The 25676-nt window shown below is 36.3% G+C and overlaps 1 protein-coding gene and 1 long non-coding RNA gene across 7 annotated transcripts in view; one reads left to right on the top strand and one right to left on the bottom strand.

Moving 5' to 3' along the window:
- ETV1 (ETS variant transcription factor 1) overlaps window positions 1–20049 on the top strand; it is a 102016-nt gene extending 81967 nt beyond the window's left edge. For all 6 annotated transcript variants that reach the window (XM_082693024.1, XM_082693022.1, XM_082693023.1 and 3 more), the window contains 5 exons: window positions 1362–1428; window positions 3018–3088; window positions 6949–7118; window positions 12364–12465; window positions 17209–20049. In XM_082693024.1, the coding sequence (XP_082549150.1) occupies window positions 1362–1428; window positions 3018–3088; window positions 6949–7118; window positions 12364–12465; window positions 17209–17430 (632 nt within the window). In that variant the 3' untranslated portion in view covers window positions 17431–20049. The remainder of the gene's footprint in view (window positions 1–1361; window positions 1429–3017; window positions 3089–6948; window positions 7119–12363; window positions 12466–17208) is intronic.
- On the bottom strand, window positions 8561–13734 carry LOC309845277. Its single transcript, XR_014301177.1, has 3 exons — window positions 13608–13734; window positions 11054–11171; window positions 8561–8777 (listed from the first exon to the last, which is right to left on the bottom strand). It is a non-coding gene; the product is annotated as an uncharacterized lncRNA (long non-coding RNA).
- Window positions 20050–25676: the final 5627 nt, after the last annotated feature.

Here is a 25676-nt window from a genome sequence, read left to right on the forward strand (position 1 = left end):
TTCCTATAGAGTCTGTGTATATATTCTGTACAGGGTTGGGCCCCCGTTCATGGGACCTAAAAGATAATATTTGGGGAACATTCTGAAAGAAAGAGAGAAAGAAACCGCTCCTACGAAATGCGCAGGGCATCGGGAGGGATTGCTGCAAGTGGAAGGCCCTTCCTGCGGTTTTAGTGGCTTTAGCAGAAATCAGGCTCTGGTCATGTGAGTGACATTCTATTCAGAATCCAAGAACTTGAGCCTATAATCGACTTTAGATGACATCTGATCCGACACTTTATTTTATATAAGCTTAGATACAGAATGGCTCACCTAAAGTCATTTAGGTTTATTAGTAATAAGTTAAGGACTCAAATTTTAATCTTTTGTCTCCTCATCTGTGTGTCTGCCCTTTTCCCTTTATCTAAGGTACTATACACGTTAAATACACAGCCATCACTGTGACTCACGTTTAACCATTAACCAGGTTTATTTTCTCAGTGATGAGTTAACTTGGTCAGGTAGGCAAAGACTTACTCCTAACGTCATCATGGTGTTTGCCATGAAATTGTTGCATTTCTGTTTTATAGTCCCATTTGTTTTGATTATGACCTGTGTGTTTAACAAAATAAAAAGGCAATCATACTTTTTTCTGGGGATGAAAAATAGCAATAACCTTAAAAGTCTAGAGTAATTTTAAGAGATGTGGCAGTTTTGTCTTTTCGTAATAATTTCTACCAGTGTTCATGAGATAAACCATGACTGAATCTTTGTTGATCTTTGCTTTGAACACCAAGGATATACAAACTTATCCCATAATTGCCCCCAAATATAGCTTTACTCATGACACCATTTGTTTCAAGGTCACTCTCACATTCATGTGGGGTTACAGGAGAACCATCTTTCAGTAAGTATGGGTAAAACTTTGAATTTACAAGCCCGTTGGAGAGAATCTGTGTCTGCCCTGATATGCTTCTCATTTTTCCCTTTCTTTTCTTTCTTTCTTTTTTTTAAAGATTTATTTGTTTATTTATTTTAGAAAATGAGAGAATGTGCTATAGCTGGGAGAGGGGCCGAGGGGGAGAATGTCAAGCAGACTCCGTGCTGAGCTTGGAACCCAACGCAGGGCTCGATCTTACAACCTTGGGATCATGACCTCAGCTGAAATCAAAGTCAGACACTTAACTGACTGAGCCAGCCAGATGCCCCTTGTTTTTCCATTTCCTGTGTGGGTCCTGCCAGAAATGTTAACTATAGTTGGAAGCTCCCCTTATGGAGACTCATGTCAGTTTTTCTTATTTTCCTGCCTGCACTCTTGTCTATTGGTAACAGCACATTTTTCAGCTCCAAACTTCTCTGACTGATGTTGTTTCTTCTTTCAGAAGTGCCTAGCTGCCACTCCATTTATATGAGGCAAGAAGGCTTCCTGGCTCATCCCAGCAGAACAGAAGTTAAGTTTTCTGTTCTTGATATTTCTTGTAACTATGGTCAACATTATCATACATACCAAAGATCCAGTAATTTGATTAATCATTATGTTTTATGGGAAAAATCACTGTTGTTCCCTAAACCACTGTTTTAAAACTTTATCTTTTAAAAGGAAGATGTTTCAGGTCATGCTATCTTGAATTTGGTTGTTAACATGAGTCATGTGTGTATAAACAACTGAAAAGTGGATTTCTTTGTGTGTGTGTGTGTGTGTGTGCCAACAACCACATCCTTTTAAAATAGAACACGTGCTTTATAGATTAGCCTACCTCACTACTCTCTATTGAAATGAATCTTCGAGGAATTTTAGTTTTGCTTTAAGAACTAAGTCTGTGTTTTAAAATAGAGTAGATTTAAATATATTTGCCTTTATATATCCTGGATTTTTCATTTTTAGACAAATAATTGTTAAGAATGGGATTTCACAATCTAAGAGGCCTACAGGAGTTTTTATTGTGGATGTGTTCATGGTAACCATGGTGGGAAAGCTTTGGTCTAATGGACTTTGATACCTGCAAAGTAATGGATAAAAAGAATCTTCTCTAGATAAATTACCTATTAAGGTGTTTCTGGAAATATGTGCATGGTTCATTACGTAAGTGTTCTGTGTCTTCGGTAGGATGACATAGGTGCATCTTTTTAGGTTAGGTCTAATACTGGTTGTTTCATATGAGTGATACTGATAGAAGTAAATGCTGATATTTGAAGAAAAGTATAAAAGCTGGTAAATCCAGAATATTTGGGGCCAAAAATTTAGCAGAAATCCACTGTAATTATTGTCACTGCTATTGGGAATATTATGTGCTCACTGTAGAGAACAGTACATCTAGGAAAGAAAACTGTGACTAAAGAATATGAACTTTCTTACTGGTGTTTAAGCAGTTCAGTGAAGGTCATAGTCAAGGATATATGTGGGAGAAAAAGAGTGTAAAAACTGTTGATTTATTTTGCATTTTTCCTGTGGACTTAGTTTTGTTACAGGATAAAAAGGAAAGTTAAAAAGAAAATGTAAAACTGTTTTGGCTGTTGAAGATGAAAACATGAGGCTAGCCTAGCTAAATATTTCTCCAGGGAAGTAAGAGGTAAACTGAAAGTGTTTCAGTTTTATCAGGGTACTGTGCAAGGTAAATATAAGTAACTCATCTTGATTTTCCTCCTGTCTCATGAATAACAAAACTTGGAAGAAAATGAAAAAGGAGATGATACATTGTAATTTCTATATTTGCCAGCATTTACCTGCTCTGTGCTTGGGGTAGTAATAATACCCATATCTAATGTCATCTATCAATATGTGCCAGATGCTGTTCTCAACTTGGGTATATTAAATCAGTTAATCCTCACAACAATCCCTTTAAGATAGGTGATTTATTATCATTCCCATTTTACAGGCGAGGAAACAGAGACACAGAGGCTACATATTGTGCCTAAGGTCACAGAGCTGAAAAATGGCAGAGTCCTTTTCTACCCCAATTTTTGTGTTAATGGCTATATTTTAAGTTGCTTGTGAGCTTCATTTGTATCACGAATAAATGTATCCTATTTTCTCCTACAGGCTGTATGTTTGAGAAGGGCCCCAGGCAGTTTTATGATGACACCTGTGTTGTCCCAGAGAAATTTGATGGTAGGTTTCTCATTGTGCTGCAGGTTCGATATCTTTTTTTAGGAGGGAGTGGAGAGATCACCCTCGACTCTTCTGAAAACAGTTGACATTCCTGCTTGAAGGTTTCTTTCTTTCTTTCTTCCTTTCTTTCTTTTTTTAAAGATTTTTATTTATTTGATAGAGAGAGACACAGCAAGAGAGGGAACACAAGCAGGGGGAGTGGAAGAGGGAGAAGCAGGCTTCCCACTGAGCAGGGAGCCTGATGCAGAGCTCGATCCCAGGACCCCTGGATCATGACCTGAGCGGAAGCCAGATGCTTAATAACTCAGCCACCCAGGCACCCCCCAACTTGAAGATTTCTATGCACATCACTTATAATGCATTCAACTCTTGCTGAACTTTACCTGTTATAAATTCTCCCTTCCTTCCCTTATTCAGAAGCTTTTTTTTTGTCCTGTGAGAGATCTCATTTTTATTTATTTTATTTTTTTAAGATTTTATTTATTTATTGGCAGAGAGAGAGTGAGAGAAGGAACACAAGCAGGGGGAGAGGGAAAAGCAGGCTCCCCGCTGAGCAGGGAGCCCCATGTGGGGCTCGATCCCAGGACCTTGGCATTATGACCTGAGCCAAAGGCAGACGCTTAACAGCTGAGCCACCCAGGGGCCCCAAGATCTCATTTTTAAAGACAGAACCAGAGAGTATCGTTCTTGCTGAGCTTGTGTAGAGTATGAGGTGTCTTTCCATTGCCCTGCTGAGCACACGCAGCTTATTCGAGATTTATTGAAAGCTGATCCCGTAATTAACAAAGCAGAACAGAAAGCATGCAAGTGTGGATACACGGATGACTAATGCAGCCTCTCTTTTATTATTTGAGAAAAGATGCATTATGGAACACAGGAACAACATAGCTGCCCATTTAGTTAGTGATCGTTAGTCCTTCTTTTGGAGTTTTTCCTTTTTTTTTCCCCTGGGAAGATGTTCATTACTAATGTGCAGTTACTTTGTAATTGCTTAAGATGGAGTTAGGAAAGCATTAGCTTTTTAATATTTCTCACTTTTGCAGTGAAAAGGTCCCAGGTTTTAAAAATGAGTGTCAAGTTAGATAGATTTTTTTTTTCTCTTGACTAAAGTGGCAGAAGTCAGCATCTATGAGGAAGCTTCGGGGAAAGTGAACAGTTAATTGATGTAGTGGTTCTTCAGAGTGGTCTCCCTATCTCCTGCTTTGATCGTCTAACAGGAAATGAGCAGGGACCCTCTGATGAGCTGATTGCACGAACTTTGGGGATCATGGCTGTAATGACTTCGTAGCTGTCAGAAGTTTTTAATTGTCATTATTTTTTTTTAAGGTACTTACTTATTTATTTATTTATTTATTTATTTATTTGACAGACAGAGATCACAAGTAGGCAGAGGCAAGCGGGGGGGGGGGGGGGAGCAGGCTTCCTGCTGAGCCGAGAGCCTGATGCGGGCCTCCATCTCAGGACCCTGAGCCGAAGGCAGAGGCTTTAACCCACTGAGCCACTGAGGTGCCCTTAATTGTCATTATTTAAACAGCAAAGTACATGCTCACATTGCTTCTCCACCTTTCATTAGTTTCTTGAAGACTCTTCTGTTCCTGAGGCTTTTGCTACTCTAGTCCTTCTCTGAAAGAATGATAATTTGGGGAATATCTGTTACCTGAGCCTTCCTTTAAATGGCTAAATTCATTTAAGGTCACAGGGTTAAGCTCCAGGCGGAGTCACTTTTTTGGCCTTATTCCAAATAGATGTTAGTTTTAAGCTCGGAGCGCCAGTGTGGTTTGTGACGTGATCACCCAAGCGTCACAAGTCTTAAAATACAGCCTTTTCTCTTAAGACAAAGCATAAAGCCTTCTCTCTGTGGAGTGACCTCCATCAGTTTTTTGTTTTGTTTTGTTTTTCATTTTCAATGAGCTTAACATTTTAAGCCATCTTGATTACCAGGGTGAACATATAAGGAAGTAAAATCAGCTCGTAACTACCAATAGGGTTATGATATAATCTGACAGACCTAAGTCACACTAATGTTTAGGGAAGCAATCTGTCTTGATTATTTATTCCCTTTGACTTTGAAATATTCTTCAGTTTCGTACTAAGAGACTTGTTTTTTGGAAGATAATATTAGTTTTTTATTTTATGAGGAATAGAGACCAAGGGAAAAGAGAAGCAAAGTGTTATTTTTTCATTGACAAGGCTGGTAGAGTCCATCATATTTACAGGCAGAAGTAATCTAGAAATTATAAAATTTGACAGAGTTTCCCTCACTCTGCATAATTGCTCAGTTACCCCCATGTAGAAATTTGTTAAGTCTCAGAAGGAAAAACTAAGATAAATAAAACTGTCATCGACATCAATATGAAGAGACACTTCTGTGTTATCTAGCATAGACCAAAATGACATGATGATTTCTAGCAGCTAGTGACTGAATAATTTTATTTTGGTTGTGGTTTTTAAAGTATTCTTTCTGTAATTATTTTAAGAGGTATATGTATGTTAACCAAAGGAAAGGCTTAAGAAAGCCTCTGATTTGGTTTGTTTTATAATTCACACTTACTGTGAATAGATTGGCTTGATTATATTCTCTCTGAATTGTTTCTAGAGTGGAGAAGAAAAATTCGTGCCATAACAATGATATGTGTGTAGGGCCCTAGACATTTTATCCCCAGTATGACCAATTCCACATATTTTGGGGGATGGTTGGCTGGAAGTAGATTTAAATAATCAGGAGTTATAACTGAGGTTTTGTTTGTTTGGTAAAAAGAAGATAAGCAGATTTATACCAGAAGAATTACAACAGTAACACCCTTATTGCTATAATCTACTTAATAGGTTTTTATACTATGTATAAATAACAAATAAATGTAACACAAACCAGCCTTTCTTGATTAAAAATATAGATTTACAGAAAACTCCTGTATATGTGTTTTTAGATTGCACTTGAGAAAAAGACTTGCAAGCTAAATTCACGTGACTAAAATGCAAATAAGAGATAAAGAAAAATGAATTTTTATTCCTGCCAGTTAAGGAAGTGGTAGTACCAGTATGAAGGTGTGGGGAAAAGATGGTATAATAATCCAATATGCCCTGAATTATTATGAGATTTTACTAATTTATATAAAGTATAAATTACTTAACTCAGAGTTTAAGAATAAATTTCCTTTGAGATGGGACACCTAGGTGGCTCTGTGAGTTGAGTCCAACTCTTGATTCTGGCTCAGGTTGTGATCTCAGGGTCATGGGATCAAGTCCCACACCTTTCCCTCTGCCTCTCCCCCTGCTCTTTTTCTCTCTCATATAAATAAATAAATTGGTGAAAATAAGTAAATGAATAAATAAAAGAGTAAATTTGCTTTGAAATATTTGCATTAAAATTTGCAATTTTTTTCATGTGGCATTGCAAATTATAGTGCAGAATTTGTACAAATAAAATGCCCAGAGCTTCGAATTGATTACTTCCTCTTTTATGTTTCTTAGAGCAGGGAATAAAGTCATTAACAATAAAAACAAGAGGAAGTGGGATTGGATGATATGGTTTTTAGATAAATGATTGTGAAAACAAAGAGATAGTTGTATAAAATTTTAATAAGAAAATGACATTCGTGGATTTACTCTACACCTGTTTGCATTTATTTTGACCCTTACATGTTACATATAGTTGTTTGTAAGTTTGTACAGGTTCTTGGTTTACATAAAATCGTTTAAATGTTTTAAACGATTAAAACATTTAAAGTGGTGATGTGATATTTCACAGAAACCCATAAAGTGGTTGTGGTTTAACCATTTTCATGATTGGTTTAATGTAAATTTTAGAGAAATGTCATAATATTGCTAATAATAGAGACTTCGACATTTTTTTCATGTAGGAGACATCAAACAGGAGCCAGGAATGTATCGGGAAGGACCCACATACCAGCGGCGGGGATCCCTCCAGCTCTGGCAGTTTTTGGTGGCTCTTCTGGATGATCCTTCAAATTCTCATTTCATTGCCTGGACTGGGCGAGGCATGGAATTTAAACTGATTGAGCCTGAAGAGGTGGGTTGAGTAGATTTTTATTGGGAAAATTAGATATATTACAAGATAACAAAACAGTTATTGATGAATATGCTGAAAATGTTTTTTTTTTTAAATTTTAAAACATTAGAGAAACCTTCTGAATTAGAAGGTATGCAAAGTTAAAAAAAAGAGTCTTCATTTAAAAGAAGAAAAGAATATGACCCCTATGTACATGCAAATGGGGTATTTTCCTGAAGAACTTCTCAGTTCAATTTTCATTCTCTCCAGGTCTAGCTTGAGGATGAAAACTACTGTTATTATCACAGCATAACCCACCAATAGCATTTTGGATCTCTATAGAAAGGTGACTTTATATAAAATGTTTGAATCTTACTAAAGTTGCTTTCTTGGCTACTATTAAAATTGACTTTAGTTTACATTAGTCAAGAAAGCAATGGATGACTTTTTCTTTTTTTAAGATTTTATTTATTAATTTGTCAGAGAAAGAGTACATATAAGTAGGGGAGTGGCAGGCAGTGGAAGAAGCAGACCCCCTCACTCCCCGAGCAAGGAGTCTGATGCAGGACTCAATCCTAGGACCCTGGGACCATGACCTGAGCTGAAGGCAGATGCTTGACCCACTAAGCCAAGCCAAGTCATCCAGGCACCCCTGGATGGATTAACATGCCTATGCCCGCTTATATTGGCTGTAGGGTCTAAATGCCTCAAAAACATGTAAAATCTAGGAAGATATCCAGCTATTTTTGAACCCAAAGTGATTAGTTTAGATTAGTATAGACTGGACATCTACAATCTAGGCTAATGGGCCCATACATCATAAAGTTCCTGCCCTCTGAACATTTCATTCATAATCAGATAACATGTCCTTGTTTGATATCCAGAAAATAAGTCCTCTTTCTTATTAATCTGATTCAAATTTGTATTAAAAGAAGTTGGACGTAAGAAGAGCTAGTTAGCATAGTTTTGTCTACTTCAGATTCTATCAGTACACTAGTAGTCTAGAGGGTTAGCTTTGCATTTCCATTGCCCTAACCAAACACCCAGGCACAGAGGGCTCAATATCAGAATTTGAAAATATCTGTATCTAGAATTGTCTAAGGCTTAATTTGTCAAAGGAAATTCATTTTTATGTAGATGTACTTAAATGATGTAAGTGAAAGACGCATAAAAATGTGAAGCACTAACAAAGGGAGACTGGAAACACTTACTGTAAAGTAACTTGAAAGCCTTTTAAGATGATGGCAGTGTGTGCTCTCCGCCATGTTCATAATCACTGCAAGAGTTGTTCAGCCTAGAACTGAGGACCTTCAGTGGGAATTTATGTCAGTCATTCCCCTTTACCTATGGCTAAAATGAAGTGAGCAGAAACAGGACTTTTTGTTTTTGCCATATATTTGTTAAGATGGAAATAGTATGAAATTATGTTGGTCATTATTGATCTCGGAAGAATAAAATCCTTATGAACGTAATTAACTTCTTTATTTAGCAATTGTTGACTTTCATGATGATCAGGTTGAATAAGTAGAAAAGAAGACTTGAACGGATGTCCATTAACTTCATCAGATTCTGAATTTCTGTGATTTTTAAATGCTGGAAAGACATGCCGTTATATCTTGAAATGACATGCCGTATGTCATTCAGAATGACAAACATTTAGATTCCTTTTCTGTGGAAGACCTAGAAAGTAAAAAAGGGCCAGGTGATTCAGAGTTAGTAGACCATTTCCAAAGAGTGACTAATTCAGTGATCGTTCAGTGAGTACTAAGCCTTCTAAGGCTTTTGTTCAAAATGAAACATCACATTTCTAATGCCGCTGTACTCTCCGTTGGAATGGCTTCCATTAGGCAATGGCTGTGCCATTTAAATTTATTCTTTGGAAAGTCTTTGTGAAGTTTCTTCACCCTCTGTGGCCCACTGTCACCCTTCTTGTTGTACCGCATAGGAGCTCTTTGAGGGTCTCTGTCAGCACGGCTCCTGGAAGGTGCTCAGAAGCCAACATTATAGGAGATAACTCGTTGGCTCATTTCTTTTTATTTCATTTTGCAATTTAAAATGATATTGTGTGAGACTGTCGTCCCCTGCTGATTATCTTATCTGCTCAGTGTGTTTGGGTAACATTAGCCAGCACGTGCTCTTTAACATCTCTCTTTTTGAGATATTTGAGATAATGAAATGTTATTTTCAAATTAATCATGGATCCTAGGGAATTGTCTCAGGGAACAATTAACATAGCAAAGCATCTCTATGACTCAGAGAAAAAGTCTTTCAAAGATATTCAGACTTGATGAGCTAGAAGAATTACCAGGAAGTCTGATAACCAGGACCTGATTGTGGTCTCCAGGTTTATGTTGGGTATTCAAACATGATTTTTAAAAATCAGTTAATGCTTGAACTGTTACATTTTCCAACCTAATTTATTTGACAATGAGAGTGATTTTTTTAAAAAGATTTTATTTATTCATGTATTTGAGAGAGAGTTGGGGGGGGGGGCGAGGAGCAGAGGGAGAAGGACAAGCAGACTCCATGCTGAGCCAGAGCCCAAAATAGGATTTGATCCCATGACCTTGAGATCATGACCTGAGTTGCAACCAAGAGTTTGACTCTTAACTGCTTAATCGACTGAGCCACCCAAGTGCCCCAAGAGAGATTTTTATAGTGCCAGGTACCTTTTCAGTTTCCTCACTAATTGTTTTAAGTTTTTACTTGAAGGGATATCTGGAAGTCACTGGAAGTGTTCCACCACCTCACCCATTCCATGCTGAGCATGTTGCCTTGGCTTTTAGCAGTGCGGGAGAGAGCAGTGATGGGTGGCTCACACATGAGGGCTGAATGGGCTTTCTCAGTTGGTAGGTGTCTACCAACTGGAAATTAGTTGTATCATCTGTTGACTTTAAGTTTCAATCTTTTTTATTATTGTGGTAATAGCATTTAACATGGGATCTGCCCTCTTCTCAAATTTTTAGGTGTCCAAGACAGTATTGTTAACTGTGGGCATGTATGGTAGAGTACATCTCTAGAACTTACCTTGCATAACCTGTCTGCATCTCACAGGCATTTTGTTGTGTCCCACTTCCCTTTATGATGCAGGTGACATCGAATGAACCCAAACAGCTCTAAGAATATATTCTGTTCTTTAAAAATATCTAATACCCACTTGTGCTTAGAATTAACTGGCATCCTAAAAGTCAGACTGCTTATGGTCTCAAAAAAAATCATCGTTTTCTCCCTAGAGACTTCACCACTGGGTTGTCTTTTTTTTTTTTTTTTTTAATATTTGTTTATTGATTTTTACGAGAGAGAGAGCATACACAAGCAGGGGGAGAGGCAGAGGGAGAAGCAGACTCTCCGCTGAGCAGGGAGCCCCATGCAGGGCTTGATCCCAACACCCTGGGGTCATGACCTCAGCGGAAGGCAGATGCTTAACATCTGAGCAACCCAGGCACCCTCCACAGGGTTGTCTTAAAGTTGGTTGCAAGTATTTTACTTTCTAGGTGTACCCTAGTAAATTTCTAGAGGAGAATCATTTATAAATGAAAAGGTATTCAGGAGCGCCTGGGTGGCTCAGTAGGTTAAAGCCTCTGCCTTTGGCTCTGGTCATGATATCGGGGTCCTGGGATCAAGCCCCTGTCAGGCTCTCCGCTCAGCAGGGAGCCTGCTTCCTCCCCCCCCCCTCTCTGCCTGCCTCTCTGCATCCTTGTGATCTCTGTCTGTCAAATAAATAAATAAAATCTTTAAAAAAAAAAAAAAGGTATCAGAAACTGGTGTTTAATTTAAGGTAATATTAGGAGTTTATTTCCATGGCTCTTCCAGGTTAGCGTGCTGTTCAGTTGCCTAATCTGCTAAAGATTTGCTGATGCCCATTGTTAGGTTCTTCAAAAGACATTTTGTTTCGATAGTATGGCTTTCATTTCTTATTGCCACCCTCCCATTGCACTACTGCTTCAAACACTTACATTAAAATGAATTTTATCTCTGGAAAATTCAGAGCTGCCTGCTGCGGTGACAGGATGCGTAGTCATGTTCCTGTTACGTCACATCTCTGCTGTACTGATGCATGGGGGCTAAATTACACTGTATCCTCATTCAGGAAATACAAATTAGGGAGGAAGAAAAGAGCAAGGATCAGTATTTTTGACAGAAAAAAAAAAAACCCAGGGAAAGGTAATTGTTAATAAAGTGGAGAGCGACAGAACGCTCTCTCTGAAAGCAATCTATTTTAGGCTATGTGAGACAGCAACAACCTGGAATTTCAGAGAAATGAAGGAGAACACTAACCCTATTAGATCATGTTTTTCTTGGGGTTGCCTAGGTATGCATGACAGCTGCAGTTTCTGCTCAGACAAACAAAATATGGAAATTCCTGAGAACCTGAATTTAGCTGGGGTGGCGAAAGTAGGCTACTCGGTTCAGTGTGAGGCTTCAGTCAGCCCTGGCTTGGGGGAGGGGGCACGTATAATCGAGGAGGGAGGTTTCCTTGAAAAATGCCGCTGTGCCAGCTAAGTTACTCCTCCAAACCCACCTCCCCAGAAGCTCTGAGATTTTTCACCAAACCACAAAGTGGACATTCTGCTTTAGAGATTTTTGTTTGTGGACTCGTGTTCTTGGTGACCTTTTCCACTTCCTTCTTATTTTTAGTATCCAATTACTGTTCTCTAAATGAATGCTTAATTCCCCAGTTCAGTATTGGTTACAGTTTTATTCTGATGCTGCTTCGGGCAATAAAAATTATTTGCAGTTCAGATTATGAATTTGTATACTGTTTTCTCTGGTACACATACAGTGCCACTTGTTCATTCTTTGGTCTCAAACAGGATATTTTTTTCTCTAGTTTATCATAATCTCAGAAAACATCTTTACAAAGAGATTGCTAAGCTGTTCTTGGTCTATAGGTTTTATCAGAAAAACTAAGAGGGAGAAAAGAGGCAGTATATCTCAGAATGGGAAACTTGCCTCATTTTGGTGAATTGCAGCCTGTTCATTCCCATTGTAAACACATCCCTTATTTCCATTTAATTTTGTATCCAAAACAATAGTGACAAAGAATTCTATTGTGAAGTTTCAGAATGATCACTGCACGCCCAGTTTAAAAGCAAACCAGGACACAGGAAAATTCAGACCACGATAGCTTTTGCGTCTTTACTTCTGTCTTTAATTTGGATGTGTTTGGAAGATTTGGAAGTAATGGATTAATTCACTAATGTTTTATGAAATATCTTGATAAGGTAATACTTAACACTACAATGTCGTTCTGTATTGGTGGCAGGTGGCCCGGCGTTGGGGCATTCAGAAAAACAGGCCAGCTATGAACTATGATAAACTTAGCCGTTCGCTTCGCTATTATTACGAGAAAGGAATCATGCAAAAGGTGAGCAGCTACAACAGCATTAAAATTCATTGAAATGTTGCACATTAATCTGCATGCCATACTTTAAAAGCCACATATCATTGCATTGCTGAAGCAAGGTTTTCACTCATTTTAACATATGCTTAGCTCTTGGTTTTGGTATGAGAAGCCTTTCTAGTTATAAATTCATGGGTATTATAGACCCAGGTAATAATACCTTACAGAAACCAGTAGACTTTCTGGAAGTCCCAACTTTACCGTATTTGGTAAAAAAGTGTTTCAGTACTAATAGTTCCACATTTTCCCAAAGTTGTCAATAGTCTGCTGCATTCTCCACAATTACATAATTTTGAAATGCTTTTGTTTATGGATTCCAAAACTAACTGAATTCTTACTTTCACCCTCCTTGTTCTGATTCTTAAAACATTCAGAACATTCCTTGTTCTGCAAAATCTTTTCTTCTTGTCTGAAGTCTTGCCTGGTTTTACTGGTTGACAGCTTAGCTACCTAAAAACCATTTGCCAAAATCACAATTTGATATTATTTCATTGGTGAACGAAGTTACGTTACATGTATTTTATTTCACAAGGGCTTCTCTTAATATTTGAAGGTGGCTTTTAAAAAAGTTAAGATAAAACAAATGGAATACACATAGAACAAAATATAAAATTCTCGAAGAAGGTAATGAATAAAGAAAAAATATCGGATATCTGTTATTGTTACTCCTTCAGTGTTGACTGTGTGTTCATTCCAGCTGTCTAGACTGTGAACTAAGTTTATGATTTATCACTTATGAACATTACTGTTTGAGTTTACTTCTTTTGTTCATCGGGCGGACACAAACATAGGTATATATTGCAGATGGTGGCCTATTTTTATACCACTAGAGTTATGCCAAGAAAAACTAGACCAGTAGCTATATGAAACGTACTAGAATGGAGGAAACAGCATCTTGGAGTTTTTAGACAAACAGAATCCGTGCTCTGGAGCTTTCAGGCTCAGGAGTTAGAATGCCCAAGATTCTTGAGAAGGCTGAGTTCATTACTCATTTCCTATTTCCCGGAATCTCACCTTCAAGGCATAACCCTTACCTACCTGCCTCATTGTCTTCTCCACCTCCTCCCCAGGGTCATTTTTTAATTCCTCCCTTCCTCCTCACCCACCTTTCCCATTTGCAGCCAAATCCTTTCCAATGTGTTCCATTCCTTCCATTTCCGTCACCATCTAGCTGATTTGGGACCTGTGGAGTGGGCTGGTGCCCTAGGTGCTCAGTTCCCCGAGGCAGTGGGGAGGGGGAGGGGGAGGAGGTTGGGGGGGTAGCTGTCAAAGAAAGTGCAGGCAGGATTGAGGTTTGCATGCCACCTTCTCAGTGGTGGGTCACCGTTTGGACAGCTTCCTCTCTTGCTAAATGGTGTTGTTCTTCATAAAGCTGTTGTTGTTATAAAAAAATAAAATAAAATAAGGTAAAACAGACTATTTGCAACTATTTCTGTATCAGCTAATATAGACTAGAAAAATGTATGCGACAGAGCTTTTGGGGTGTCGCTGCATCATAAAGAAAGCATAGGTTGTTTCATGGTGAAACACACGAAATTGAAATCTACTTCTAACTAGCACAAAAAAAGGAAGGCTTTTTACAATCTTTACAGACATATTTACTCCCTGTCTTCATACGTGTCGAGCCATTTTACTTGCTGCCCTTTGACACACCTGTGACTCCCTCATAGCCTCACTGATGGATAACGTTCCCTCTGTATAGTGTCTTGCCTTGTGATTTTACCTGACATTGGTACCATTCTAATGGTAAAGCAAATTCTGAGTCCCTCAGAGGAAAAGTATGCTGTCCTTAAAAAAAATAAAAAAGTTAAAAAATAAAAGCAACCTATGATGTACAATTTTATATTTCAGTGTGTAGGGGAAATGTTTATATGTCCACACTTGTTTATAAACTTAAATTATGTATGTATGTGGTATATATTCGGGACAATTAAATGGAAGGATTAGAAATTGAAATAAAAATAATCAAATGGACATGTAGAAAAACCCTGCTTATTTCAGTAGTTCTGAAAGAGATAAATGATGGAGTTTGGCTTTTAGACTGTGGATGTGTGACCTTCTCTTTCAAAACTTAGAAATACCTAGAGAAATCTATGCACATATTTTAACAGTAGTTATTTGTGGATGATATAATGAGAAATCATTATTTCTTTTGATTTAATGTATAATTTTTAACTTTCTGCCAGTTTTTTATGTTACTTCCGAGGTTTAAAAAGTTAACATAATTTAAATATCTAATCTTTCAAAGCACAGTTCAAAAGATACTTGCTTGTTTTTTTTTTTTTTTAAATTTTATTTATTTATTTGACAGAGCGAAATCACAAGTAGTCAGACAGGCAAGCAGAGAGAGAGGGGGGGGGAAGCAGGCTTCCTGCCGAGCAGAGAGCCCGATATGGGACTTGATCCCAGGACCCTGAGATCATGACCTGAGCTGAAGGCAGAGGCTTAATCCACTGAGCCACCTAGGCGCCCCGAGATACTTGCTTGTTAAATTCTGATTCATTTCTCCTGTAAAATTCGCGTTTTATCTATCTCAGCATTGTGGTTTGGGTATATTTAATGTACAGCATTTTCTAGATTGTAATTGTATTACTAATAATGAAAGACATTATCTCCCTTGGTAATTATCAGCCCTTGTTCTAAACTCCATGACATTTAACATAGTTCAATAAATAGAGTAGTAGTTCCAAAATTTTTTTTTGTAAGAAAAATAGTAGGAAGCTGTGAGTTAAGACAGACTCCTTAAGAGATTTTATAATCTTGACTGGATGCTGTACATTTTAATTCCCCACAGTGATTTATGAAATCATTTCTAATTATAACCAATAGAAACAGGTTGGATAAAAAAAAGCTACCAGTAGCCCAAAGCAAATACCTCTTTTTCTGCAGCTCCAAACAAAACAAAGCAGATTATTAAATGCTCTAAAGTATGCAAGCCATTTATTTTTTTTTTCTCAAAATGCTTTGAAAAAAGAAAAAAAGGGAAACTAGGATTTTATGTCTTAGCTTTGTTTCTGATATTGCATGTTTTTACTTTTGTGGCAGTTTCTCCTTCATGAACTTAATTTCCTTTTTATAAGGGCCTAAAGTAAATAAATTTACACCAGCTTCTCTGTTTGCCTTGCAATGTACTGGAGACTTCCATCTCAGTTTTACAGGAGGCTTTCCAAAGGAGCCGTTCCCACTTCTGTTTCCTAAAAAAGGGAAACTGAGGACTGATTTAAGAAACATGTCTAAGTGTTCACTGTTTTCAAACCTAGGAATATTTAGATTATTTGGGGTCTCTAAATTGGTTCCTCTTACAAGGTAAAACATCCAGGACGAAACAGTGTTCTAAATCTTGAGTCCAGAAGAGTAGCACTCTTTGGTGGTTGATTCTTATTTTCCAAACATGTACAGATAGTTTATAAACCAAGAACTTAATATTCTTCTTCTACACAAAGCAACTAGCAGTCCCCCCCCCTTTTTTTTATACATAGGAACTGAGAGGCATTGAATAATTTTCACCTTTCTAAAATTACTAATCTCTGCATATATGTGAAGATTTACCTCAATGTCAGTACAAAGAATTGTGTTCATACACACACCCTCTGCCACTCTCCACCCCCAACCCACCCCTGCTTTTTTGAGAGCCTCAGTTTTATCTATTAATGGACGGGGGTTTGCATATTTGTTTCACTCAATTGTTTATAATTTCCTAGAGAAACATTAGTCTTCAAAATTTAAGGTTGGGACATGTCATTCCCTACAAATTATGCTACTTCTCCTTTATTTCAGGCAGCTGTCACATTTCTTTTTCTCATTTCCTCCCTATGTATTGTATATTTTAAATTCCATTCACTTTTTTACACCTCTTACTTCAATTTGACACTTTACACACATCCTTAACTTCTGTCTAATGCATCTTGCCTTCATTTTTAAAAGTGATGTATCCAGGATAATGCTGTCCTCTTGATCCATCTTTCATTTAAATAAGGCTATGTATCTTTTGTTTTTTTAGATGAGAATACACAATGTAAAAAAAAAGGGGGGGGGAACAACCAGTTCACCCTGTGAACCAGTGAGTCATAGTCTGACCTTCTTAGGAACCCAGGACATTTTTCTTTTAAGATTTGGAAGTTTAGGTTTTCTACAGTTTCAGAAATGTAATATTAAGAGGGAGACACTCACCTTAAAGGTCCAGTTTTTTTTTTATAATATTACAATTTAAAGCAAAAAGGAAAAAAATTCAATGTGAGATGCCTGCATGAAATCACTGACCCCCCCCCACACACACACACACATAAATACCAGTGTAAATTTACCTTTATAGTAAAACGGAGCAAACTACTAAGCTTTCTAGCTGTGCCTGGAATTAATATAATTATTACTCAAGGTCAATCATTACTCAAGGTCACATTTCCTTCTATTGAACTGAAGTTTATTCCACAAAGTAAGGGCTTTTTTTTATGGATATCTGCTAACACTTGGCTGCTTTCTGACCTATTAAACCATGTTTTTGTTCTTTTCTTTCCCCGTTCTTTCCCATATGGGGATGATGAAAATTGTGGTTCTTCTGAAGTTAATTGACATAAAAACTTATGTCTGTGTCAGTGTACCACATAGCGATTATGTTTGTATATATCATGACATGATCACCCGGGTGCGCTTAGTTAACATTCCTCACCATACATAAGGATGGGTTTTTCTCTTCCCTGTTTTCATCAGGTGGCCGGAGAGAGATATGTCTACAAATTTGTGTGCGATCCGGAAGCTCTCTTCTCCATGGCCTTCCCAGATAATCAGCGCCCACTGCTGAAGACGGACATGGAACGTCACATCAATGAGGAGGACACGGTGCCTCTGTCTCACTTTGACGAGAGCATGGCCTACATGCCCGAAGGGGGCTGCTGCAACCCCCACCCCTACAACGAAGGCTATGTGTATTAACGCAAGGGACAGTCACGCAGGGCCTCTTCTCGCTTCTCCTCTTTCTGCAGGTTGCGGAGAATCTCTCGAGTTCTCTTCAATCTTTGTTTGATTTTTGTTGTTTGTATTTTATTTTTAAATAATAATACACGAAAAGGGGCTTTCCTGTTGCATTATTCTATGGTCTGTCATGGACTGCGCACTTTATTTGAGGGCGGGAGGGAGTAATCTAAACATTTATTCTGTGTAACAGGAAGATAATGGGTGAATGGGTCGGGGAACATGGGGATTACTTTTTACTTAGGCTTGGGATGGGGTCTTACAGGTTTTACGTATGATGAAGCTATATCATGTTTATTTGATTTCATAACAACGTAAGAAAATGTTCATTTTCTCTGGGTATCTATGGTACAGTTAATTCACATTGTGTAAATATCCACTTGGAGACTATTTGCCTTGGGCATTTCCCCTTATCACTTCTGAGTCTCTGCAAGGTGTACAAAAAACAAACAAAAACAAAAAAACTAAAAAACAAACAAAAAAAAAACAAAAAAAAACCTACTGTAAATGGCAATTTAATTGTTAGAAATGACTGGTTTTGCACCTGTTGTAAAAAGGTATTTAGAGATCGCATTTGCTGTTTTTTGTTTTGTTTTGCTTTCTCTCTGACTCACAGAGGATAACCATAAAATGGGTCTTTCTCTCTGCAGTTGAGTGATCACCATGACTGTAAATGAGGGGCACAAATTTTGGACTCTGGCTCCAAACTGAGTCACAGGCCAGTAGCATTCCGTGTACCTGGTGCCACCTTGCTGTTCAGATACAAATCATACTGTCATTTAAGTATTTTGAAGCCCATTTCAGTTAAATAATGATATGTCATGGTCCTTTGAGATCTTCATTTAAATGTTAAATCTGGGATCACAATGAAGCAAAAAAAAAATCTCACTTCCTTCAGTACATAAACATTATTTAATCGATAAGAATTAACTGTACTAAATCACATATTACGCTGTTCTAGATACAGCAAGCACTCCTTAAGAAAAATATCCAATACACTAAATAGGTACTATAGTAATTTTTAGACATGGTACCCGTTGATATGCATTTAAACCTTTTACTGCTGTGTTATGTTGATAACATATATAAATATTAGATAATGCTAGTGCTTCTGCTGCTGTCTTTTCTGTAATATTCTCTTTCATGCTGAATTTACTATGACCATTTATAAGCAATGCAGTTAACTACAGATAGCATTTCAGGACAAAATAGATGACTCAAACCATTTATTGCTTAAAAAATAGCTTACGCCATGCTATGCTCTAAGCAGCTTTAATGCACATTGACAAATGAAGAGTAAGCTTCAGCTTGCTAAGGGAAACTGTGGAAACTTTTGTAACTTTTGGTGAAATAGAAAATTATTTACAAATTGTCAAAGACTCCAAGGAAGTTGCTGTATGACATAGTGCTGGCACTGATATTCATCTTGTTTTGGACACTTGTGTAAATGTGTTTGGATTGTTTGAAAGAAGACTTAAAGATGTAAAGTTTCAAAGATTTTTGTTTTGTTTGTGTTTGGCATTTGGAGAAAATATTGAAAGCAAGATAAGTTGTTTCATTCACCTAGGACAAAAAAAAAAAAAAAAAGTGAATGGTGTTATGATATCTTTGAATAGCTTGCTAAACCATTCAAAAAAGAAGCCCGAATTTTGCTCAATCCATCAATATCCCAGAGGAACAACATGTTTTAAGCACCTAGAGTGAAATGTTAAAGAAGAAAAAATCCTAAACACAAAGCCAGAATGAACATATTAAAGCATTTCTTGACGAGCACAGGAAAGATTGTCGAAAGATGATTTCCTGGCTACCCGTTTTCCTGCGAGGCACAGATCACAGCTCGTGTATCTAAATTGAACAGTTATTGGGAAACCCACATGCATAATCAACACTACTCACATTTAATCCTACAAAAAGGCCTATTTTTAATTTCAGCATATGTATGTAACCTGTGATTTCAATGATTGTTTCTGCATATACATTATATATCATTTGGCCCATTATGGGCTAATAAGTATGCCTTAAAAATGAGAACTTTTCCCCACCACAATGTTCATGTGGCCATTTATAGCACTTAGAGTAAAAACAAATTTTAAAATATTCAACTAAAGATTTATTGGAAAGAGTATTACCATGTTGGGAGGAATTGAAGGAGAAATTAAAAGTGGGTCTTTAAAATACCATCTAAATAAAGTTGTATTGAGGATTCTTTTCCCCCCCTCTTTTTCTTTTTTTCCTTTTTCTTTTTTCTTTTTAAAATTCTTGTTCTAATTTCCCATTGGGGAAGAATTCTGCCATGACTTATCTTAAGGGATTAGAGGAAGAACTGGTATTAATTATATATTTAAGGACAAACTTTTTCTGCTTAAGGTAGTGACTCACAAAACAAAATGAGTAATTGGCCAACATTAAGGATATTTCCAGTACAGAAGGGTTCAAAACATTGCATTATAAACTCTTCCGAAATGTATTCTAAGGTTTTTCTTTTTTTTTTTTTTTAAAGTTCTGTTTTTATTCTTCTTTTTGTTCACTTGTGGTTTTATTTTCAGATAGATTAATAAATCTGGCAGCTGATTTCTGCAAGATTCTCGTGTTTTGAATTCCTAATTGAATTGGCTACTCAAACATAGAAAGCTAATTAAAAATATAATATTTTCCTTCAGTTTGATAAAATAAACTAAAAGAAACCTCTCCCCTAATGTTTGCTGCCTCTTGATGATGACATGCTTTACTCAAGAGACTGATTCCAACAAAGAATCAAAGATTATATCCCAAATAACTAATGAAAAATGACTTCATAAGTTATGTCTATGAAGAATGCTGAAAAATAAAAATCCACAAAGCTAACAGTGTAGAGCAGTTCTCTCAAATCCTAGAAGGATCTTTGAGGTCATTTATTTGAACCTCCTTTGTACAGATTGTTTTAACTTCTTGTAGCTGCTATAACAAAGCTAATAGTCTGAAGCTACACAAATGTATCCTTTTATAGTCCTGAAGATCAGAAATCCAAAATGAGTCTGAAAGTGCTAAAATCAGTGTGTGTAGGGCTTATTCCTTTCCAAGGCTCCAAGGGAGAATCCCATTCAATCCCATTCTAACTTCTTCCACTTATAGAGGCTGCTGACATTTCTGGCTCCCCGCCCCCTGCTCCGGGCTTCATCACTCCAACCTCTGTTTCTGTGGTCACATTCTTTTGTCTGCTAAAGTCAAATCTTCCTCTCCCTACCTCTTCTAAGGACATTTGTGATTGCCTTTAAGGTCCCCCTGGGATAATCTCTCCCTCTCAAGATCTTTAACTTGATCATATGTTCAAAATCAGTCTCATTCACAGATTGCCAGGATCAGGACATGGCTGGTGGGGGGGCGGGGGGTTGGCGGGGTGGGGGGCACGTGAGGAGGGTGCTGTTATTCAGTCTGTCCTGTAGTTAAAGACAGGAGTGAAAACACGGATTGGTTTCCACTTGGGCAAAAAAAGTTCTATTGATGGAGGTAGGATTTGAAGTTACTGAAGAACAATTTTGTTTGCCATTGTAATAGTTTTACTTCCCAGAAATGGCACTGAAAGCATTCTTTTAAAGTTCACCTGTTCAACTACAGCATCCGGTAATCACATCAAGCTTTTACATTATCTCATAGCCCCTCATGTAAATATTATGTAATGAGAGAAAAAAAGTAAGGTATGATAATTACAGAGTACTAGCACAGTTAATTCTGTTGTCCAAGCCAGAGTTATATTTTTTAAATAAATTTCTTTTTGTGCTAGTATGACTTCTTACTGTATGATCTTAACATCTGCAAAAGATCATTATTTTTTAGGTAACAATTATAGAGTATGTCAAAACAATTCTAAAATATGAGTCAACTTTATATGACAAGAACAGAAATCTTTTACCCACTCTTATAGCATTTAACTAGGTCATGGGAGTTTCTAAAATGAGTTTCTTGGTCTATCAGCCAACACTTTCCAGAGCTTATAATGACAAAACATTAGAGAGAAGGTCATTTGAATGTTTTGTACTGGGCATCTTAAAAGAGAAAAAGTAAAATTTAAAATAAGCGTGTGAGCTACTTTCCAGTTGTACTTTGACATGAAGAAGGGGAAATAGACTTGTTAAAAAAAATACAGGAAAGAAAGAAGGAAATTGGGTCAAAATAATAAAAGGAAATTTTAAAAAGCCTATTGAACATATTAAGCAGTTGTGATAAAAATTTCATAATAGCCAAGATTCCAGAAGATAATCAGTGTTGGACATGGTACTGAGGAATTTGGCCTAATACTCAGAACTGAACTAGTATTTTCACGTTTTGACTTTAGTGGTTTTTTTTTTTTTTCTTTTTAACATATGGCTCATTTGGAGAGATTTGTTTATTAAAAAAAAATTATAGATGTGCCTGGGTGGCTCAGTGGGTTAAAACCTCTGCCTTCAGCTCAGGGGATCGAACCCCGCTCGGGTTAGGGTTAGAGCCTGCTTCCCTTCCTCTCTCTCTCTGCCTGCCTCTCTGCCTACTTGTGATCTCTCTGTCAAATAAATAAATAAAATCTTTTAAAAAATCATAGAAAAATGTAGTTTAAGAATAGAGTGGACACCTTTATAGAAGTAATGATTTTAGAATGTTAAATGGTATATAAAATAGATATGGTTTAGGAATCCATATGTAGGGTAGGATTTTTGTTTTTGTTTTTGTTTTTATTCCACATGTAGACTCCAGTATTCTTATTTACTTCCATTCAAAAGTGATATTTATATTTCTATGGGGAATACATTTTTAATTCACGTGGGTGTATTGAAATTATAGTTTGAGAAAACAGGCTATGAAATTTGTGATTATAGCAAATTAAATATGCTCAAAATTTAAATCTAAAATAAAAGTTTAGAAACTGAAAGTATTATCATTGATCACTCTGGATGGTGGCAATATCTCAACTGATAAAGGTTGCCTAACTTTTTGACTTGCTTCTAACCACGTGAATCATTTTAATCATTTGATGTATGACCAAGGCACTTGAGTAACCTGCTGCCCTTCCCCCACTTCCAATGTACCATTCTCTGCCTTAAGGTAGGTCCCAGGACACCTGATAAATGTTTGTCTAGTTTTATGTTCTAATCTCTTTTAATACATTGTTTCACTTAATCCTTTCAGCAAATGGGAAGAAATCTAGAGAAGGGAGCTATCTATATCACTTCAGTGACTGCCACGTACCAGATAGCACGCATGCTTCTGTCACTCATTGGCTTTGTGGAGGAGAAGCTGAGGCTCGTGGCAAAACAAAAATGTCCTTGTGTCAAGATGTCATGTGGTCACAGGCAAATTCATAAACTCTACTTTTTTTTTTTTCTGTAACATGGACCTAACTACTTTCTTGATCTAAATTTCTACTGACTTAAAAATGTATGTAACAATGATTCACATTTTGCTGAAACACAGTCTTACTTAAAACATTTCTTTAACCATTTTTGAATAGTCTTTATAGAAAAATCTGACAAAGAAATCAAGTGCTATTTAAAAACAGCTAACATCAAACTATGATTTTTTTTTCCCAAGTCTTTAAGCATTTAGAAATCAAAATGATTGAAGTACCACTTTGTTGGTGGTGGTGGTTTTGTTTTTGTTTTTCCCCTACTGAAGAAGGATATAGCTTAATGCTACCAAAAGAGACAGATGTACTGATAAAATTTGTCAGAAAGTTGTAAACACTGCCCCCATGATTTATGCTATTAGACAGGACTTCTGAAAGTAATACATTTTTCAGAAAACTTTTAAGGCACAGTAAATTTGAATTTACATGATTCAGAAGAAGCAACAGATTTTTAAATTAGAAAGTGGGACTAAAATCATAGAAACTATTTGATGAGGAAATCTTGATTTTTTTTTAAATGTTATTACTGCAAAGGGGACTGTGACATCTTATATACATTTTAATTTTTTAAATAGCTAGTAAAAATACTTGTCCTATAGTGTAACATGAGTTTAACTGGAGAAAGAAAAATGTGGGGGGAAAATGAGAGAGAAAAAAATGCAGGTGGCACTGCTTTTTAAATTACAATTTAAAATGCTAGCCTAATTTTACTACTGCAGAAGTATTTTGCTTTATACTTAATCATAAATATTAATTTTTTGTTTTAAAAAATGTGGTATAATATATATCACATAAAACTTAACATTTTAATCATTTTTAAGCATATGATTCAGTAACATTAATTACATGCAGAATGTTTTGCGACCATCACCACTATTTCTAAAACATCTAGATTCTTTTATTAAAATATCATTAAAAATATCACAGGACATACTTTGTTATATATAAGAATTAAAAAGGTAAAAAATGCAGCTTTTTTTGCTCTCTAATAATTCACATTACTTGCAGTTTCTTCATTAGTAGGTTGTTCTTGGTTTTACCGTGTAGTTTAATGGCTTTATTAAAGAAAGAAAGAAACATTATGCATAAACACTATGTCTACAAAGCCCCGATTATTGTTGCAGGGAGAGAAGTTCATTTAGATAACCAGCTTATTGGCTGTTTTGAAAATAACTGCGTTATGTAGGTGTATGTTAACAAATAAAAAACGTACCTTTACACAATCCATGTCAAGCAGTGAACTGCTGTTTTGCATTCGTGTTTTTTAAATTTGAAGTGACAGATTTGATTAACATCATAAAAACACAAGCATACTAAAGGTTTGCTTAAACACTTGAGTGGTAATTTCAGATATATATATATATATACATATATACACATATGTATATATATTTAAATTCATAAACCTACTGGATTAAATAATAATATTTAATTAATTAAACGAGGCTGTCAAGATAAAACGGGCATCTCTCTACCACTCTCTCACCATATTCTTAAGTCTAAATACTAAGAACTTTCTAAATGAAAAGAAATTGAATATTTTTCTCTGACTTGGCAGATCTCATATAGATTCCTCTCAAAATCTATTCCTTGCGTTATGGTACTCAAAAACATATATTAAGGTGGCTTGTTTAGAATCATTCACTTATGGAGTAAATTTTTGCTTCATTATTGAAAGGGTAGCATGTGAAGAGATAATCTATTATTATATTTAATTTTTTCTTAGATATATACCAGACATAAATGTGATACATTCCAATTTTGTTTGTTGATTTTTACTTGTTTCATGAATAGCTTGTAAATAGTAAATGTTACAAATAACACACAAAATTGCCATTCTAATTATTTTGCATGCTTACTCCTGAAATTCAGTATCAAGGAAATTATGAAATGGAATCAACTGAAAAATGACTTCTTCCGCACAATTTGCTGTTATTTCCACAAAAAAAGTTGTGATTATGTAGAAGCCCTGAGGCAGTATTTCTAAAACCAAAGCAAGGAGAAAAATGAAAATAAATGTTTGGATAATTTAGATCCCAAAGGAAAAGTACACTGCACACTGATTTATTCATTGAGTGAATATTAATTCATTCATATTAGAACAGACTTGAGATTATTCATTCCAATTTGCTCTATGTTGGGAAATCCATTGATTTAATCTCTCAAAATCCCCTGATATGAATCTTCCACAAATTGGTATTAAACACTGCTATAAAATAAGTTGATTGTGTACTTTCTGCAAATTAAATGCCCTATTCCATAGGTAGACCATATGGAACATACAACAGATTTATAAAAAGTGATCTCTGCACTCAAACTAAAGAAGACTAACCAATGTAAATCTAACACACACAGAGAGAATGATATGATGTAGTGTATCAGTTAAGCTGAAATAATCTATTGTTTAATGGACAGACTCTATGTGAAAGAAATATGGTAAAGAAGTGGCCTTAAGAATGTTAGTGACAGTGGAAGGAGGGGTGCTTTTCTTTTTAAATATAATTAGTGTGTAAATTCAATCCTGCCTATTACCATAAAATGAAGCATTTAATTTGTCACTAAGCGTAATGTGGCCCATAAAGCAGGAGGATGGTCAAAATTTACAAATCGAGACAGGACAGACTGCCTACTGTAACTTCTCAACTTCTTTTATCCTGAACATCTTGATTAAAAATGTTTATTAAATGCCCACTCGCTGTGTATGTGTACACACTGGGATCTGTCACCGTGTCTAAAAGGGTCATAGTATTAGTTACAGTTGATGGTTTGATGGTTCCAAGCAATGATAACCAACTGATGAGGTGCTTTTCAAACCCAAGAGGCCCCATTTTGCACTTGCTGTAGGTTTCCT

The sequence above is a fragment of the Mustela nivalis genome, assembly GCF_964662115.1.
Source record: "Mustela nivalis genome assembly, chromosome: 12".
Taxonomy (NCBI): Eukaryota; Metazoa; Chordata; class Mammalia; order Carnivora; family Mustelidae; genus Mustela; species Mustela nivalis.